Source organism: Cydia strobilella, chromosome 13 (assembly GCF_947568885.1).
Source record: "Cydia strobilella chromosome 13, ilCydStro3.1, whole genome shotgun sequence".
Classification (NCBI taxonomy): domain Eukaryota; kingdom Metazoa; phylum Arthropoda; class Insecta; order Lepidoptera; family Tortricidae; genus Cydia; species Cydia strobilella.
In genome coordinates, this window is record NC_086053.1 from 8,824,273 (window position 1) to 8,839,649 (window position 15,377).

A 15,377-nucleotide genomic window follows, 5' to 3' on the forward strand; every position below is an offset into this window, starting at 1 on the left:
AATAAATCATATTTCAAATGTAATTTAAAATCTTTTATTTCATAAAACGTGATCTGTATATATATAATGAAGTAAATAGATACATTATTTATGTTACAAACTAAAACCCTGTATTTCTTCATTCAACTGTTAAAGCAAATGAATTGTGTGGATATTCCAACATAATTTGGTCTGGTTGGTATCTTCACATTTTGCTGAGACAACCAATTAAAAAGTTTTCTATCACAGTTTGTGCTGAAACAAAAGAAAATATTGTTAGATTTGCATGAGTATAACAATTCAATACAATACATCGTTTTGAGATATATAATATAACTGCTTAATATATGATCATTGTCAAGAGGGCGCTGTTATTCTCGTGTATAGGGTGACAATTCAGTATAGTATAAAAAAATTGTTTTAGTGAAATTCCGCAACATGGCGCGTGGTCATATATTCCTGGTCAGGCTTTACGTCATACGATTAAATAAATAGTAGTTGTTATCATCATTGGGCAGTAGAAAAAATGCAATTTCAAAGATGAAAGTGAGTTACCCAGTTTACTATTGTTAGTGGTGCTGAGGGTATATGCATCTTGGTCGTAATCGTTAGTGAGAGAAAGGTCGGCCCCGTGGATCAGGAGCTCGTTGCAGGTGTAGGGGAAGTCTGCCGCTGCGGCATACATCAGAGCAGTGCTGCCAGACTGAAAATACACGAGTTTGATTACAGAATACAGAACAATGGGCTTGATGGCAAATTTTTATTAACCTTTTGGACGCCAATGACTGATAAATCGGCACCGCAGGTCCAACGCCAAGGACCGACTAATCCGTCATAGACCATAGAGCAACATAGACCTACGTGCATGTGCATAAAGTTCAATTTCAGTTTTGACTCTTCGATGACGTGGCGTCCGAGTGACAGCTTTTGTGTTTGACACGGCGTCGAATATGTTAATAGTATTAGTCGATCAGGTTTGTTTTTAGGATCAAATGTCTATATGGGACCCATTGCATTAAAGCAAGAAAAAAGTCAGAAATGTCAAATGATAGTCGAAGTCCGACAGTCGTACATCACTCGCGAAACGCTCCTAACAAAACGATAAGTGAACATGACGTCACGGTCCAACTGAGAACCCATCTTAGTATGGAAAACAAGAAAGTCGAATGGTACTCGTACCATTACTTTTACCTTTACAAAAAAAACCAAAAAAATATATTTTACTTTCAAGTTCTGTATTTTTTTATCCTTAAAACGAGCAATTCTTGTATATACATATATTTATTCATTTATATATTTCGGGGATCTCGGAAACGGCTCTAACGAATTCGATGAAATTTGCTATATGGGGGTTTTCGGGGGCGAAAAATCGATTTAGCTAGGTCTTATCCCTGGGAAAACGCGTTTTAAATCTTCTCCGAGCAAAGCTCGGTCTTCCAGATATAATTATTTTAATATCCACATTATTGTGATAAATTGCTCATTTGCTATCTATTTTACTTTCAAGTGGCAGGAACCGGCTCCCGGACAATTTACGTCATTTAAATTTGATTAAGGTGGTTCGACTAGGTTACCCAAAGTTTAAACTCCGCTAGATGGCGTCACTTTCGCAAATTTCCAGGTTTTATTTTTTTGTGGAATAGTGTTGGTATCTGTATACTTAAAAGTATGTTTAGCGCACTCTTTACATAAATATTGAACTATTATAATAAACATTGAATACTTCATTAGTGTAAAAAACACTTTTAAAGTCGACAGAGTGTTTCTGTCATGCTATTTCCTACTATTACTCACACATGCAAACAGTGTTTCCGTGATTGCTTGTAGTAGACAATTTCATGCAGTGTAAGTATGCTGCAATGGCGTTGCGGTATGTTCGTGGAAATACGTCCGAAAGGATTCGGGTTCGAGACTGGTACGTCAGGGGTACTTTTTTTTGTCCTTTTTGTGTTATCTTATGTTTCTTATACCTTTTATTCTTTGAATTCTTGTCCGATTCCGATATAACCGAAATATATTTCAGTGATATCGGAAACGGCTCTAACGATTTCGATGAAATTTGCTGTAAGGGGTTCGATCTAGCTAGGTCTTATCTCTGGGAAAACGAGCATTTTTGAGTTTTTACTTATGTTTTCTTTTTCTCCCAGATATTCATTATTATTAATAAATTAGTTTATAACATTTTATAAAAATATGTGACGTTTTGAACTAAAAGGTACCACATTGTCGGTTGTCGATTAGGTTGATTTCATTTTGAAGCTTTATGGAAATAGTTTGGTTGAAAACGCCACATATATTGAAAACCTGACTTTCACAAATCTCACCTCTTTGGGTTCTTCCAACTCAGAAAGGGTGGAGAATACTGACGATTCTTAGTAGCACTAGCCCAAGGAAGTCCAGGTTTGTAAGTATCAGGTATCAGTTTTTTTTTAAAGCGCTAAATATAGTTCTACAAGTAAAGCAATCCCTTACTGCCCAGCCTCTATAGTATTTTTCAAACTGGAAGGGTACGATGATAGATTTCATCTCCATACAATGTATAACCTAATAATGCCAAATGTTGCAAAATTATATTGAATTGAGATCTATCATCGTACCCTTGCAGTTTGAAATAGTTATTTACGATACAAGTGCGGAAAAGAGAAAATTCGAAACGAGTGGCGACAGATTAAAACACGACCGCAGAGAGTGTTTTAAATCGACACGAGTTGCGAATTACCTATTCGCACGTGTATCGTACAACGTTTTACAGTACATATGGCCCTTTAAACTTTCGACATATGCATGAAAAGTGCTCTGTACGCACTAGGGCGAGAAAGTTGCACCATATGTACTGTAAAATACTTTTTAGTACATATGGTGCTACATATACGTTACCGCCCTAGTGCGGTAATTAGTACAATACGTGCATATGTCGAAAATGTAAAGGGCCATAATTATGTACTGTAAAACGTTGTACAATACACGTGCGAAAAGGTAATTCGCAACTCGTGTCGATTAAAACACTTCCTTCGGTCGTGTTTCAATTTATCGCCACTCGTTGCCAATTTACTACTTTTCGCACTTGTATCGTAATGTACTAATAATAAAGTAGTGATTGTAAAATAAAATTAAAACTTTTTTTATATATTTTTTTTTTATTCAAGTAGGTACAGTGAGTAACAACATTGCATGGCCTTCTAATTATAACTATTATAGAAAACGGGATATTTATCATGTTTATTTATATTATTTATTTCTCGATATTTTGGCCGGTCTTGCAAGACCAGTCGTTGTGGAGATCCCTGGGGAGGCCTATGTCCAGCAGTGGATGTCTTGTTGGTGTAGATGGATTCACACAACAAATGAAATAACATTTTTTCATATTTGTTATCCGTAGTTGTCCCTGTACCTGAAAGAAAAATAATATAATGATAGCACAAAATCTCTAATGTGAGAAATGTGTGTGTGTGTGTTAATGGAAGAAAGATGAAGCAACAATATGGATTCTAATAAAGTTATCATTTACTTACCTAGTAATAATTGTGTTTTTCATTCATAGACAAAATTCCATAATTTTCATCCCCAGGAAATGTTTTATTTTACTTTATTGCAGTGAGGATGTCCTGATTTTTTCTGGCTAATGAAGGAAAACATTTTATTTTCAAGAATGCCTCTTCGTTTTGCACAATACCTAAAAAAAACCTAGAGTTAGTGACACATTGACTATTCGGCAACCAAAACAGTAATAATTACATTATATAGGTATTGTTCACTGCTTATATCTACCATTACGGAAGAAGTGAGAATTATTTTCTGAAAAGATCGGCACGAGAAAATTACAATGTACAATGAAGGAATGAAACTGTACCTACCTTACGAAACTTCACCATCATGAATTCCGCTTCAATTGAGTCTGAATTTTTCTGGATTTTCGCGGACCAGAACACCGATGATTTTTGTAACTTGATTTAGACGTTGCTACATATATTATTATACTCTTTGCGATGCTATCATTTTCAATTTATACAAACAAATCGATGTCACAATGAACATGACCCTATGTGTCAGTGTCAACACTGTCAAATAAAAATGCACTAAACAATGACTAATAGACCTGTACCGCTGGCTATATTTTGACCCCTAGGTTATAAAAATATTAAAGTCAATTCTGTTTTCGCTTATGAATACTTTGTTAAGATGTAAATCTTACATTTTGTTTTGTGTCATATATATAATTTGCTTTTCTAGTAATTTGTTATTTTGTGGTAATTATTTTTTATTTTGAATTATCTTGGAGAAAAAAATATTCGAGAGAAAACATGTAACTGTGTTGCATTTAGGATAGTGTTTTTAGTGTAAAAACATAGTTTGTGTCAATTACGTCCACTGCAATCTGATACTATGTCATAATATTCTAAATGACACAAAAAAAAATTAGAGTTAAAAAAAATTACTTAGGTCGAATTTAATCGTTTAAATAGGTCCATTACATGATTTTGTGTCTTATTAAGGCATAGCTTCATAAGATATTTGATGATTTTGTTGTTACAGGCTGTCACCGTTACAAAAGAATATTAAAGATATTAGAGTTTACATCTTATTAATTTGAAATGCGGGATAAATAAGATGTATGAATTTGTGTCACTTGCATCCACTGCATAAACAAATATTACAAAAATATTATTTGCGTTCAAACGAAGCTAGCGGGCGGTCTGAATGGGCAACGGAGGCCGTGCAGGGTGGGGCCGCGGCGTGACCTTGCCGTACGCAACGCATGTTTACTTCGCCTGTGCGCCAAATTAACGCAACTTATTCAAAGAAGTTACGCAAACAACACAACAACAAGCAACAAGCAAGCAAAGAATGCGTCGAATTATCTTTTACCTATTTAAAACTCATAGATATTGTACAATGTCACCATTATGCAAAAGAACTGTAAGTACATGTTTGATTTGCGAGCGAGCTGGCAACATTGCGCAGGGAAATCTTAAAAATATCGCGTTTACGTGAACGCCACATACATTTGTGACAGTGATAGGGAAAAGGTACCACCATAGAGTAACTTATGATAGAGCGGTACTGTCATAGTAAATTTTGTAACCCCAGTAAATTCACTGCCATCTGTCGACACACTTTAAAACTAAAAATAAATATTTATAAAAATACGATAAAATGTATTTAAATATGGATAAATGATTTTTTTATTTGCAATAATTATTTTTATATGATTTTGACCCATGTTCTTTCACTGGTATGCGTTAAAATTATAAATAACAAACGAAACAGTCAACGCCCTCTATACGAGTGTAGGCCAAAACTTGTGGCGCCATCTGATCGAGAATCAAATTTTCGTGATTTTCGAGGCACGTTTTTTCCTTAGACTGTATCCATCTATTACGGAGTTATATCTATCTTTGGTACCACTAAAGTAAAATTTGGTTAATAATACCGTGACTTTCTTTCATTCTTTGATAAAAAAAATTGCTATTTATGCAACAAGTGCGGAAATCATCTTTACGCACGTGTATCATACAATGTTTTACTATGCATTGTGCGAGTAAATAAAAAAACATGTCATGGCAAATAAGTTTAATTATTAAAAGGAGTGTTTTAAATCGACACGAGTTGCGAATTACCTATTCGCACGTGTATCGTACGTTTTACAGTACATATGGACCTTTAAACTTTCGACATATGCACGGTAAGTGCTCTTTTCCGCACTAGTGCGAGAAAGTAGCACCATATGTACTGTAAAAAAAAATTGAAAACAAAAAGCACTAGTGCGGAAAAGCAGTACTTTCCGCACGATATGGCTCCGTAGGAAACGCACTTTTCGAGCACATGCATTGTAAAAAAATATATAGGACTGTATCTCCTAAACCATGCGTCGTAGCGCAAAAATAATAAAATTTTCGTTCCCCTTTATGTAACCCAAAAGTAATACATGAAAAATACAATGAAAAAAAAAGAAACAGAATCTTTATAGGGCTGTATTAGCTGTATCTCCTATATCGTGCATCGTAGCGCAAAAATAATCAAATTTTCGCTCCCCTTTAAGAAGCCCCTAATTAAGATTTAAAAACGCAAAAAAGAAAAAAAAGAGGAAAAAATCTTTATAGGGCTGCATCTCCTAAACCGTGCATCGTAGCACAAAAATAATCAAATTTTCGTTCCCCTTAAGAAACCCTTAATTAAAACTTTAAAAAAAAACCAGGAAAAAAACTTTATAGAGCTATTATAGCTATATATATATAGATATAATATCTCCTAAACCGTGCGTGGTGGCGCAAAAATAATAAAAATTTCGTTCCCCTTTATGAAGCCCCAAAGTAATATACTAAAAACACAATGAAAAAAAAAGAAAAAAATAACAAAAAAAATTATAGGGCTGTATCTCCTACACCGTGCATCGTAGCGCAAAAATAATTTAAAAAATCCCTTTAAGAAACCCCTAATTAAGATTGAAAAACGCAAAAAAGAAAAAGTGGAAAAAAAATCATTTTAGGGCTGTATCTCCTAAACCGTGCGTCGTAGCGCAAAAATAATAAAATTTTCGTTCCCCTTTACGGAACCCCAAAGTAATATACAAAAAACACAATGAAAAAAAAAAAACAAAAAAAACTTTATAGGGCTGTATCTCCTAAACCGTCGTAGCGCAAAAATAATCAAAATTTCGTACCCCTTTGTGGAACCTCAAACTAATATACAAAAAACACAATGAAAAAAAAAAACAAAAAAAAATCTTTATAGGGCTGCATATCCTAAATCGTGCATCGTAGCGCAAAAATAATCAAATTTTCGTTCCCCTTTAAGGATCCCTTAATTAATACTTAAAAAAAAAAACAAAAAAAAACAGGAAAAAATCTTTATAGAGCTATATCTCCTAAACCGTGCGTGGTAGCGCAAAAAGAACAAAATTTTCGTTCCCCTTTACGGAACCCCAAAATAATATACAAAAAACACAATGAAAAAAAAACAAAAAAACTCTTTATAGGGCTGCATCTCCTAAACCGTGCATCGTAGCACAAAAATAATCAAATTTTCGTTCCCCTTTAAGAAACCCTTAATTAAAACTTTAAAAAAACCAGGAAAAAAAACTTTATAGAGCTATTATAGCTATATATATAGATATAATATCTCCTAAACCGTGCGTGGTGGCGCAAAAATAATAAAATTTTCGTTCCCCTTTATGCAACCCATAATTTATATTTAAAAAAAAAACGCAAAATTTAAAAAAAAAAACATTATAGGGCTGTATCTCTTAAACCATGCGTCGTAGCGCAAAAATAATTTAAAAAAACCCCTTTAAGAAACCCGTAATTAATACTTAAAAAAAAAAAAACAAAAAAAAACAGGAAAAAAACTTTATAGAGCTGTATCTCCTAAACCGTGCGTGGTACCGAAAAACAATAAAATTTTCGTTCCCCTTTATGCAACCCATAATTTATATTAAAAAAAACCGCAAAATTTAAAAAAAAATCTTTATAGGGCTGTATCTCCTAAACCATGCGTCGTAGCGCAAAAATAATAAAATTTTCTTTCCCCTTTATGCAACCCATAATTTATATTAAAAAAAAAACGCAAAATTAAAAAAAAACATTATAGGGCTGTATCTCTTAAACCATGCGTCGTAGCGCAAAAATAATTTAAAAAAACCCCTTTAAGAAACCCGTAATTAATACTTAAAAAAAAAAACTAAAAAAAAAACCAGGAAATAAAACTTTATAGAGCTGTATCTCCTAAACCGTGCGTGGTACCGCAAAAATAATAAAATTTTCGTTCCCCTTTATGAAACCCCAAAGTAATATACAAAAAACACAATGTAAAAAAGAAAAAAAGAAAAAAAAACAATAAAAAAATCTTTATAGGGCTGTATCTCTTAAACCATGCGTCGTATCGCAAAAATAATTTAAAAAACCCCTTTAAGAAACCCGTAATTAATACTTTAAAAAAAACAAAAAAAAAAAACAGGAAAAAAAACTTTATAGAGCGGTATGTCCTAAACCGTGCGTGGTACCGCAAAAACAATAAAATTTTCGTTCCCCTTTATGCAACCCATAATTTATATAAAAAAAAAACGCAAAATTAAAAAAAAAACTTTATAGGGCTGTATCTCCTAAACCATGCGTCGTAGCGCAAAAATAATAAAATTTTCGTTCCCCTTTATGAAGCCCCAAAATAATATACAAAAACACAAGAAAAAAATAATAACAAAAAAACTTTATAGGGCTGTATCTCCTAAACCGTGCATCGTAGCGCAAAAATAATCAATATCCGTTCCCCTTTAAGAAGCCCCTAATTAAGATTTAAAAACGCAAAAAAGAAAAAGAGTAAAAAATCATTTTAGGGCTGTATCTCCTAAACCGTGCGTCGTAGCGCAAAAATAATAAGATTTTCGTTCCCTTTTATGAAACCCCAAAGTAATAACAAAAAACGCAATGACAAAAAAAAAAAACAACAAAAAAAACTTTAGGGATGTATCTCCTAAACCGTGCATGGTAGCGAAAAATAATCAAATTTTCGTTTCCCTTAAGAAGCCCTTAATTAAGATTTAGAAACGTAAAAAAGAAAAAGAAAAAAATCTATATAGGGCTGTATCTCCTAAACCGTGCGTCGTAGCGCAAAAATAATCAACTTTTCGGTCCCCTTTATGTAACCATTAATTTATACACAAAAAAAACGCAAAAAAAAGTTTTTTTTTATAGGGCTTGATCTCCTAAACCATGCGTCGTAGCGCAAAAATAATTAAATTTTCGTTCCCCTTTATGAAACCCCAAAGTAATATACAAAAAACACAATGTAAAAAAGAAAAAAAGAAAAAAACAATAAAAAAACTTTATAGGGCTGTATCTCCTAAACCGTGCGTCGTAGCGCAAAAATAATCAAATTTTCTTTCCTCTTTATTCAACCCTTAATTTATATTTAAAAAAAAACGCTTTCACTAAACTGCTGTAACTCGGAAACTTAGAATCCACAAAGGGGACTACTAAATTATGACACATATTAAAGCCTGACCAGTAATATATGATCATTGTCAAGAGGGCGCTGTTCATTCTCATGTATAGGGTGACAGTTCAGTATAGTATGAAAAAATATTGTATTTAATGAACATCATCATCAATGTAATTAATGTTGCTTGCCACGCTTAAACATAACAAAAATCACAATAAATTGCGTCTTAAAATAAACTTAAAAAGTCTACTAAAAATCGAAACAAAAGTAATTTTTAAGTCGCTGTTGTGACATTCTCAATCAAAAGGTAGGTACCACTTTGTCGTTTACCATCAAGACGAAATTTGATTATATCTTTATACAAATAACCTGTCAGAGAAAGTGGTACCTTTTGATTAGGAACGTCACAAATGTTGGTCAGTATGAGGAGTGCAGCCTACAGTTTATTTTTAATTATATTTATATACCTACTACGGTAAGATTGATAAGACAATGTAATTATGCCTCCGAATGAAATAAATACACTGTATCGCAAAACTAAGTGGCGAGACAGCTCATAATGCCATCTCTTGGTTGGTCTTAACAAGGGTAAAGGAGATAGTATTAAGATCTCAGTCGCCAGCTGATATTGCGGCAAGTATAATAAGCACCCCACCCGCGTAGGTACCCTTCCCCGCGCACGCCCTTCTTGCTCAATCGAGTTTTATTTTGCCAGATAGTAAAAAAACCGTGGATCAAAATGACCCAAATTATGAATGATGTCTCAATGTGGTATTATAATATTGTAGACGTAAACTTAATAATATGAATTTTTTTTTGTGGCAGATACAGGGTGTTAATTAGAAAAATTTTTTTTTTAAATAAAAGCGGTGGATGAATTTGACACAGATTTGTTTGAATAACATATAACAATGTTCTGTAAAGTACAACACTTCACTTACCGACTCTAATATTTTTTTAGGCGTTTTAGGATCAATATTAGGTATTTATTAAATGCCATTATACCCGTGGATGAAAATGACACAAAATGCGTGTGTACGTCCGAAGCCACTTTGCCTTTACAGGGAAACAAAGAATTTCGTCTCGAATATTTTTTTTACAGAATGCTGATTGAAAAAAGAAATACCTAAATTTCTACCTAAGCAAATACCTAGGATGACACAAAATATTATTTTTAGGTTTAGTATATGGTCTGGAAACTATATATAAAAAATAAGCAACATTAATATTCTTATAACCTCAGAAGTTATTGGTACAGGTCTATAAACATGACGGCACTGCAAATCCTGCCAGGTCGGCCAGGCAACGTCGCCAACGTCATAGAGTGGCAACGCCGCACGCAACGTATTTGTACACGACATTTGTGACACACACATACGTAAAATTGATGAAAAAATTACGTTGATTTATGTATGATTTCTGTATGAAACAAAGTTTTTCTATTAATTTAGCGCAAACGAATATTCGAAAGTAGATAAATGAGCAAATATTTGTGTAGTAATAGTGTGTAGTGCCTTAATTAAAGCAGATTGAATTTTGTATGAAAATCGAACCACCTTAATTAAAATAAAATCCAAATTTCAGCAACTCAAAAATGACGTATGCCACTTGAAAAGCTATGTGTCATCATCCCTATAGGGAGCGTGCATAAACTGTAGGGGGCAGCACAGGAGACGTCAGATTTTTGGCGCGAGGCGTAAATGTGTAGTTTATGCTTCAAAAGTAGCCCACTAGATGGCAGCACTTGCTTTGGCGTGAAGTGTCAATGTACATATGATGTACATGTTTATGGTTCCGATTCAGGCCACAAGATGGCAGACCCTCCAACGCGCACGGTCCCTATTGTAACGATTTTTAATCTGAACGTAAACAAATAATATAAATTTCTCAGTGTATTAGTTCGCTGTAATGCTGTGTAAATTTTTTGAATTAATAAAATAAAAAAATAAAAAATAAAATATCTTTCAGAATAAAATAACAATCTCTTCGCGGACTGGACTGGACTTCGCTGTCGATACGTGCGTCCAGGGGGCCTACCGCGAAAACCGAAATTCGCAAATTGCGGGGATCTTTCTCTTTTACTCCAATGAAGGCGTAATTAGCGTGACAGAGAAAAATGCCCGCAATTTGCGCACTTCGATTTTCGCGGTTATAGCCCAGATTCCAATATGTGGCCTTGGGTCTTTGCAATAACGTTTACAAGATAGCTGTGTAGACTATGGAATACAAAATATTATAGGTAACTCATTTAACAACTAAATTCAGATTAAAAGATTGTGTCGCTTACCAAAGTCAATACAAAGTTTTCATACTTTTTAACTTCACTACTTACTATTTTTAACCGTCGAAAAAAACGTTATTCACTACTTACTACTTCATATTTTTTAACTCTCATTTAATACACTGGGCCCAAAATATATTTTACTCATTAAGCTGTACAGTCGAAGGCAAAAATATCGATCCAGACAAATGGCTCAAAAATATGTGAACACGACTTTATTGTCTAAGGTGTTGACTTGACTGTACAGGACTCAATTTGCAAATCAAAATTAAAGCATTTCAAGATTGGTCTATGTATAAAGAAATACAGATAGATCATTAATAACATATCAGTAAAAGATAAGTAAATAAATTGTAAATAACTCTTTTGAAATATCTGTTTGAGTAAGTACATTGTTAACTACTTACGTCATCTTGGACATCAGCATCTGCTCCCTCATTCAACAGAAATTTAGCAATTTCATGGTGTCCCCCGGCGGCGGCCAAATGTAGTGCTGTCTCCCCTTCGGGCCCGCGCATGTTGACATTGGCCCCGCTCCTGCAATACATTTTAGTTAAATAATAGTTTGAGTTGGTAATTCTCACTGAGTATGTGTGTGTGTTATCCATTCCCTTGTAATGATTTTAAATTATTTGCACTGATCATGTAAGGTGTTATTATGAAAATCAGATTTTTGTGGACGATTTAGTGGACGAGAACTAACATACCAATTTTATAAAGTGTTTAGTTTTCAACCACAGGCAGACGGAAACCCAAATAGCTAGGCGTATATTTAGTATGGTGATTTTATTTCATATATACTAAATACAGAAAAATCAAATAAAAAATTAATTATGTACTTTTCAATAACCTGCCAAAAAATTTCTTTGTTTCTAAAAACTATGCTTGTATATCTAATAATATGTTATTGCATCAATGTATACTTATTATTTACACAATTTCTACATTTGCCAAACAACAAATTGATATTACCTAAAAATTTAATTAAGTCAAATGAAACAAACAAAGGACATGTAGACAAAGACTTACCAAACTAGGTCTTGACAGCTGTTGAGCTGGCCATAGCTCGCGGCCCAGTGCAGCGCCGTGAGCCCGTGCTCGTCCGTGATGTCCACGTACGGCTCCAGCTTCACGTCCTCCCGGGTGATCTCGCCGCGCCCGGCCTTCGCGTGGAAGCTGCTGTCCGGCTGGGGCAGCTCAGTCACCCGCGCCTGCGTATTGCCTGCTCGCACCACGTAAACATTAGAAACGTCCAGAAAAACTATGTAAACTTACAGATATAAAGGAAATAAAGGTACCTCGTTGCAAATTAGTCAAGGCAGTGCACTGAACGGATTTGTACGGCGTAAATGCACTTTTTCTAATTCCATTCAAATTAGGTGCCCATCTCTGGTATCCTCCGCTATCGCTCTTGCTACTGTCTTGGCTTCCGGAATCAAATTCGTATTTGTAACTGTCGGCAGTGTCCTGCTTTTCTTGTTTGATATCAATATTTTTCCCATCGTATTTTAGATAAACAGCTTCATCCATTTTTGTGTTGTTAATAATAAATGACAAATTGACAATGACGTGAATTGATTGACAGCTGCAGAGGCTGCAGCTGACAGCTGACATGAGCTGACAGCAGTTTAGTTTTTTTTTATTCGTCCTTCTGGATAGGCTAAGACCATAGGCCATATTGCCAGCAAAGTTTAGTTATTATTCTGAGGTATCTTTTCTTGGCGTGTTTGAGACATATTTCTAAAATTCTTTGTTTATACTATGTAAAAGTATTTATAATTTATAGACGGACGTACCGAACCACAATGTTGGCCCGCTCCACATATCTATGATTCGCTCTCACTCATAGCTGCGTCCTGAACTGACATACGGTGAAACACCTATCACCGATCGAACCGGCCTCGGACCGTACCAAGGCAGGTCACGGTCCGATACGTCCGTCTATAAAATTCACTGGCTGGAACTGCGATAAAAATAAATATTTTCTTGTCTATGATAATGTTGCTACAGTACAACACAAAGAGTATATAACCACTACGTTTTAACAAATGCGTACAACATATGCGTTAAATTAGGTATTATTTTATAACAGTACTTGTATATTTCCTATAAAGGCAAATTCTTAATTATGAATACTATAATTATATATGTCGATTAGCACAAATACAAATCGTTTAGTTTGAATAAAATTATTTCGTGTTTTCTCAACCCTGAAAGAAGTAATCCCTATCCCTTGTTTTGAAAAATGGCTTGTATGTACACATATTTGAACAATTAATCTAGCCATAGTATGTTATCACGAATCACGAACAAGAATTATTTGATGTCGTCCACATTTTTTATAACGCTATTATTTAGAGGGTTTATGAAAATTGACCTCGCAATAACAGTAAGTAACTTGCTCTATGGGTAGAACGCATAATGTCAAAGTCAAAAGATCAAATGTCAAATAATCAAATTCAAAACAAACGATATCACAATATTTCCATCCATCCATTAGATTAGCGTTTTTGTATTGTTGTTTGGTTCGTTTATTGTTATTTTATTTATATAAGCAATCGATTATCAGGTTATTGATTGAATAAAATTAAAACAAATCGATCCTTACAATGTCATTAAAGTCTGCTGATGCACTAACAAATAAGTTGCAGCAAGATCTGCTGAATGAGTTGGTAACAACAAATCATCTTCTGCAATTAATGTAAGTCGCTGTCTGCATATTGTTTGTTTAGCTTATTTCTTCATCGTGTAACGAAAATATTATTTTCTCTGTTTGAATTCTACTGACAATGCTGACGTCCTCTCTACTCTAGTACTTTCAGTGAAACCATTTATTTTGCATTTGTGGTATTTTCTATAAAAAGGGACCCAATGTCGATGGCGCTTACGCCATTATTAACGATGCTCCAATTTAAATACAATGCCGCGCGACGCTGTGCGGCGTAAGCGCCATCGACAATAAGGTCCCTTTTCATAGAAAATGCCCCATTTAAGTAACTAAGCGCTAAGGCATAAGTCGGTAAAAGCCATATCATGATTATTATGATATCTTTTCTAGCTCTGAAGAATTACAAGAATTCAAACAATTAACAAGACCTGGTGGAGAATTGGAATCAAATGTTGCTAAGGTAAGTGATAGTTGTAAATAATTTGCTTTATTTAAGGCTTATTATGTCATGCAGCACTTACATATGTGCTTAATGCTTAATTTAATTCAATTACAACTTTTTCGGGTAAAAATTGTTCTGTGGATGAAATACTTCACAAGTAAGAGAATCATAATCATAGAATAGCTAATTTCTTATTTGTAGGCACTAGTGTTATTTTGGTTTTTTAACAAACCTTAACAGTCGAGTGTCTGTTGATTAAGGTGACTATTTTGTATAAAATAAACACTAAACATTATGGACTAACACAGCCTTTTTGGTTAATTATAGACAGACAAACCTGTTACAGGTATATGACATAGTATTTATTACCTACTTTTAGGATGTAGGCCTAATATTTTTTCAAAATAATGTATGAATAGATACAAACTTTTTAAGTTTTAAGCCCTTGTATGCCGGAACTAGGATTCACGTACAACGAAACTATTTAAAAAAATCCTGGCACACAAGAGGTTAATTGTGTTTTGTGCCTTTTGGCCAAAATATCCATTGATATATAAAACAGTTACGTTGCTTAATGTTGATGTAAAACAATGTAGTAAAGCTTCATTGAAAAGGGATTTAGCCCCTAAATGGAAATGTTCACTATTATTCTTATATGAATTTGAGGGTGGAGGATAATTTGCCATCCTCAAACTAAAAGCTATAGTCTTCCAGAATAGTCTTAAACTAATTTTTAGTTTGAGGACAGCAGTAATTATATTATAAGTACCTATTATAACAGAATATGTAACACGAAATATAAATTACTCTGTAACATTTATTATCTTGTACTTGCCTTTCAGAACACCGCCCTAACAAAACAACTGGCCAATATGCTTCATATTGATTTAGACAAACTACCACCTGTTGCACGATTGCAAATAGACCTGAACCACCCATCAAATCAAAACCAATCTTATGAGGAACATGACACGTTTAGGAATAACTCCACTATGGAAGACGATAAATAAAAGCAATTAAAAAAAATGATTAAGCATGCATTGTAGGATGAGCAATACAAATAAATGAGCCAA

At 34.0% G+C, this 15,377-nt stretch overlaps 2 protein-coding genes across 2 annotated transcripts; one reads left to right on the forward strand and one right to left on the reverse strand.

Moving 5' to 3' along the window:
* Nucleotides 1-18: 18 nt before the first annotated feature.
* LOC134746604 (DNA-binding protein RFXANK-like) lies at nucleotides 19-12,763 on the reverse strand. The gene is made up of 5 exons (XM_063681031.1): nucleotides 12,493-12,763; nucleotides 12,224-12,416; nucleotides 11,602-11,731; nucleotides 535-682; nucleotides 19-234 (listed from the first exon to the last, which is right to left on the reverse strand). The coding sequence occupies exons 1-5, from the start codon at nucleotides 12,722-12,724 to the stop codon at nucleotides 185-187; spliced, it is 753 nt and encodes a 250-aa protein (XP_063537101.1). The 5' UTR covers nucleotides 12,725-12,763; the 3' UTR covers nucleotides 19-184.
* An 895-nt stretch (nucleotides 12,764-13,658) lies between these two features.
* LOC134746701 (uncharacterized) lies at nucleotides 13,659-15,376 on the forward strand. Its single transcript, XM_063681224.1, has 3 exons — nucleotides 13,659-13,895; nucleotides 14,253-14,322; nucleotides 15,147-15,376. Exons 1-3 carry the CDS (start codon nucleotides 13,804-13,806, stop codon nucleotides 15,312-15,314), a joined length of 330 nt encoding a protein of 109 aa, XP_063537294.1. The 5' UTR covers nucleotides 13,659-13,803; the 3' UTR covers nucleotides 15,315-15,376.
* The last annotated feature ends 1 nt before the right edge of the window (nucleotide 15,377 follows it).